The sequence below is a fragment of the Astyanax mexicanus genome, chromosome 19 (assembly GCF_023375975.1).
Source record: "Astyanax mexicanus isolate ESR-SI-001 chromosome 19, AstMex3_surface, whole genome shotgun sequence".
NCBI lineage: Eukaryota > Metazoa > Chordata > Actinopteri > Characiformes > Acestrorhamphidae > Astyanax > Astyanax mexicanus.
Window position 1 is genome coordinate 41,027,743 of NC_064426.1, and position 4,350 is coordinate 41,032,092.

Consider the following 4,350-nt stretch of genomic DNA (forward strand, 5'->3'; position numbering starts at 1 on the left):
AAAACAAGCCCCGCCCCCAACGGCACGCTATTGGCCAGTCGCTGCTTTGAGCTCTGAGAAAGGGAGAATGATAAGGCTGGGTTGCCTGAAAACGGGTGGGAAATAAGGTGACGCTAAATCACACCCGTTTTCAGGCAGCGGTGACACGCTGAAGGGGGCGTGGACCAACCGAGCGCGACCACTATATAAGGTGCCGCATCTCCAGCGTGCCTCACAGAATAGCGGCAGTCTGCAAGAGAAAAAGAGCTGAAGGAGCAGGAAAAGGAGATCTGACCTCACTCTCTTAACTTATACATATATATACACACATATATATTTGTGTATATATATACTGATATATATTTTACATACACACTTCTACCTGTGGATTTTTATTGAAACAACCTCACCTGGACCTGCTGCAACCATGATTAAGAAGATGTCACCCTCCGAGAACGAGTTCGACATCCCAGCCAAGAACTGCCACCGGATGGTCATCCTGGGCTCCACCAAAGTGGGCAAGACCGCCATCGTCTCGCGCTTCCTCAACGAGCGCTTCGACGACCAGTACACGCCCACCATCGAGGACTTTCACAGGAAATTCTACAGCATCCGAGGGGACGTGTACCAGCTGGACATCCTGGACACGTCTGGAAACCATCCTTTCCCTGCAATGAGGAGACTCTCAATTCTAACAGGTGAGATTGGAGAATAAAACTCTTTTAGTCCTGTCTATTCAGTGCAAAAATCTCAATGCAAAATAGGCTAGACTATGATCAATTTCTTGATCTCTAGCAGCAACTTAAGCACATTAACTTTTTATTAGTTGCATGTGCATGCAAAAAAAATAGGGATGCATTGAAATTATTTTTTTTGCAGATTATTTCTTTCTTATTTTTATTTTTTTTTTACTAATGCATGAATCAGCTGTACTGAGTGTTTATGCATTTTTGCTTTACATTTTAAACTATTCAAGGAGTGCAACTGAAAACCACAATTAAAAATAGAACATTTAAATACTGCATACTAATTTCAGTTGCAAAAAAAATCAATGCATCCTTATGAAATACTACAGTACTACTGCAAAAAAATGAGTATTGTAGTGATATAACAAATGCACGATCATATTAACTAAAAGCATTTTTTTCTTTTATTTGTTCCTCAGGCGATGTCTTCATTCTGGTGTTCAGTCTCGACAACCGCGACTCCTTCCAGGAGGTTCAGCGCCTCAAGCGCCAGATCTTTGAGACCAAGTCGTGCCTCAAAAACAAGACCAAAGAGAACGTGGATGTGCCGCTGGTCATCTGCGGCAACAAGTGCGACCGCGAGCTGAGCCGCGAGGTCACGGACGAAGAGATCGAGCAGCTGCTGGCGGGCGGCGAGCCCTGCGCCTACTTCGAGGTCTCGGCCAAGCGCAACACCAACGTCGACCTCATGTTCCACGCCCTCTTCTCCATGGCCAAGCTGCCCGACGAGATGAGCCCCGACCGCCACCGCAAGGTGTCCCTGCAGTACGGCGACGTCCTGCGCCGCAAGTCCCTCCGCCAGAAGAAGTTCAGGGAGGGCGGGGACGCGTACGGCATCGTGGCGCCGTTCGCCCGGCGGCCGAGCGTGCACAGCGACCTCATGTACATCAAGGAGAAGGCCGTGGGGGGCAACCAGGCCGGTAAGGACCGGTGCGTGATCTGCTGACGGAAGTGGAGGACCAAGAGTATCCACGCACCCCCTTTTGTGAGGTGAAGAAAGGAACCCTGCACTGGACCTGCCAGCCTGCTTCGCCAGTTTTTAGTGGCAGCTGCCTGCAGTTCCTTAAACGCAGCCAAAGACATGCACAGTACGAGTACGGCGTTACGAGGTTCGGCTGCTGTGGGCGACTCAGCCTCTTGTGGGCGAGAGACACTGAGAGATACAGGAAAAGAGAAAGAAAGAGAGAAAGAGAGAGAAAGAGAGAAAGATGAAGAACTCTCTGAAGAAACATGAACATTATAAAAGCTTGAAGTTTGCTGTAAAAAGCAAAAGAAGCAAAATAGAAAAATGTAAAAATAAGAATAAAAATAAAAACGGACAGACTGTCTCCCTCCGCCAAGGAGATGTGGAGTTTCTACCTGACTGAGATGTGAGACAGATGTGACACTTTAAAAGGAAAAAAAAAAGAAAAACTTGTTTACATTTTGTTATAGCCTATTTTATAAGATTAATGTTTAAAAAAAAAAAAGTCTGTGGCATTGTGAACAAATGATGATGAATGATATGAATGTATATTTATTCTTCTAAGTTTAATTTTATTATAAGAAAATACATTGGAAATAAAATATTTGTAACTGAATCATCCCTTCTTCTCTTCTTTTATTTGCTTGAGTTGACAAACTAAAACATTATGACAAGTATGACCTGCTAAAAGTATGGAGTTCCACAGGGTTCCATTGTAGGACCTATAATTATTATTATTATTATTTACTGATGTAGTTCTGAGAGTGAAGAACAGCATTGTTTGGTCTAAAGGGTTAAACACTAAACACAAACTAATGTAATGTAATTTCAGAACTTAATTCAATTAAAAAAAAACAGGGAATGCAAAAAAAATATTATAATTTGCATTATACATAGATTTTTATTGGGAGGCTATAATAATCACATAGCATAGAATAATAATATAATTTTAAACCATTTTTAAACCAGTTGAATCAATGTTTTTGTGTCAGTTAAACTGCTAATTAAATTGAATTTAATTATTTATAATAAAATAAAATCTATCTTAGATCGATCTCACATGTTCCTTCTGATTTACTTTGAATTTCTTTCTTTCTCTTATCTATAATTGCATTTTACACTAGTAACACTAGTAACCTATAGATATCTATAATTACCAAACATTACCACTCTAATTCTGACAGGTAAAACCCCAGTTTTAGATACAAATAACGTCTAAAAACTCCAAATTGTAAATTATTGTACATATCTGCAATTATCATTTCATTTCTACTGGTCAAAATACAGGCAAAAACATAAATACATGGAATAAAAGCTAAAATGTTGATATTTTGTCTCATATTCAGGTCTGGTTGCGGTTAGTAGTGAATTAATCACGGTTAAATTATAGGGGGACAAACACTTTTCCACACAGGGCTAGATTAGTTTGGATATTTAGTTTTCCCTTAATAAATAAAATAATCATATATATTTACTCGGGTTATATTTTTCAGATTTATAAGTAGTTTAAGATAAACTGAAGTAAGGCACAAATACCAAAAACTTCTCTTTTACACCACTGTAGACATTTATAATTACTTTATTGCTAATATAAACTATAATAACATATATTTTACATCCACAATGATTGACACCCTTAACAATTTCTTGGAAAAAAATGTATTCAAACCATTTGTGTAATTTCTACTGTAGTTCATAAAGTGGAACAAAGTATCTAGGAACCTTTAATTAGTAATTCATCACTTCCTGTTTCCCTGGGGTGTAAATATGGCGTTACACAGAGGCCTGTTTCTCTTACAAACAAATCAGACAACAGCTACAAGAAAATAGCCTTTCTTCACCTGCAGATGCTCTTATCTACAGTCAGAGCCTCATTAAAACAGTGAAAAACTAAAACAGTAAATGATACAAATACGCAAGCTTTAAGACTAAAGTGTGGTAAATTTGCCTATAGCATCTACTGTGAATACATGTATACATATGATATAAAGACTAAAATTTAGGGTAAACACAAAATATTGTATAAAATGTTGATTGTCATTGTGTCTACAGGATAACATCGTGTGTGGCCCTGCAAACACTGATGATTCGATCAGTCCAGACTGAGCTTTTGATTGGCTTATTGACAGTGATGGGAGTAATGGCGTTGAAATTACTAACTTGAAGTTGAAGTTAACCCCTCCTCTTTCCGGTGAACTTGAGCTTCTGGCCGCTGTGGCTGTAGGTGTACGTGGTTTGGCGAGGTGAAGTGAGGCACAATTGTGACGATTTGCGTGCTCTAATCAATCTAGTGATTGCCGTGAACAGGCCAAGTTCCAATTTAAGGACTTTAAGCTCTTTTTAGCTGCTCCGGTTTCTCTTTTCCTCCTTGGTAAAGCTGTTAAACTGTTATATTAATACCATTTTAACGGTCATTCATTGTTGTTTTTTGTCCATTCTTTTGTTTTGTTTATATATACATTTTTCCTTTAAGTGTGGCTTGATTTGTTTAATTTCATCTCCAGACGCGTTTTTCAGTTTTTTTCAGTATTACAAGTCTTAGTAATTTTCTCTGGTCGTGTGGAGTTTTTCTGGATTTTTTTTTTTTGGAAATTCGTTAGATTACATTTTTTTTTCAACATTTTGGGTTTATTTTCATTTGTTATTTTCTCATAATAATAG

At 38.8% G+C, this 4,350-nt stretch overlaps 1 protein-coding gene across 1 annotated transcript; it reads left to right on the plus strand.

The window, feature by feature from the left end:
- The first annotated feature begins 218 nt into the window (after window positions 1-218).
- On the plus strand, window positions 219-2,305 carry LOC103040487 (dexamethasone-induced Ras-related protein 1). The gene is made up of 2 exons (XM_015602487.3): window positions 219-677; window positions 1,145-2,305. Exons 1-2 carry the CDS (start codon window positions 407-409, stop codon window positions 1,669-1,671), a joined length of 798 nt encoding a protein of 265 aa, XP_015457973.2. The 5' UTR covers window positions 219-406; the 3' UTR covers window positions 1,672-2,305.
- The last annotated feature ends 2,045 nt before the right edge of the window (window positions 2,306-4,350 follow it).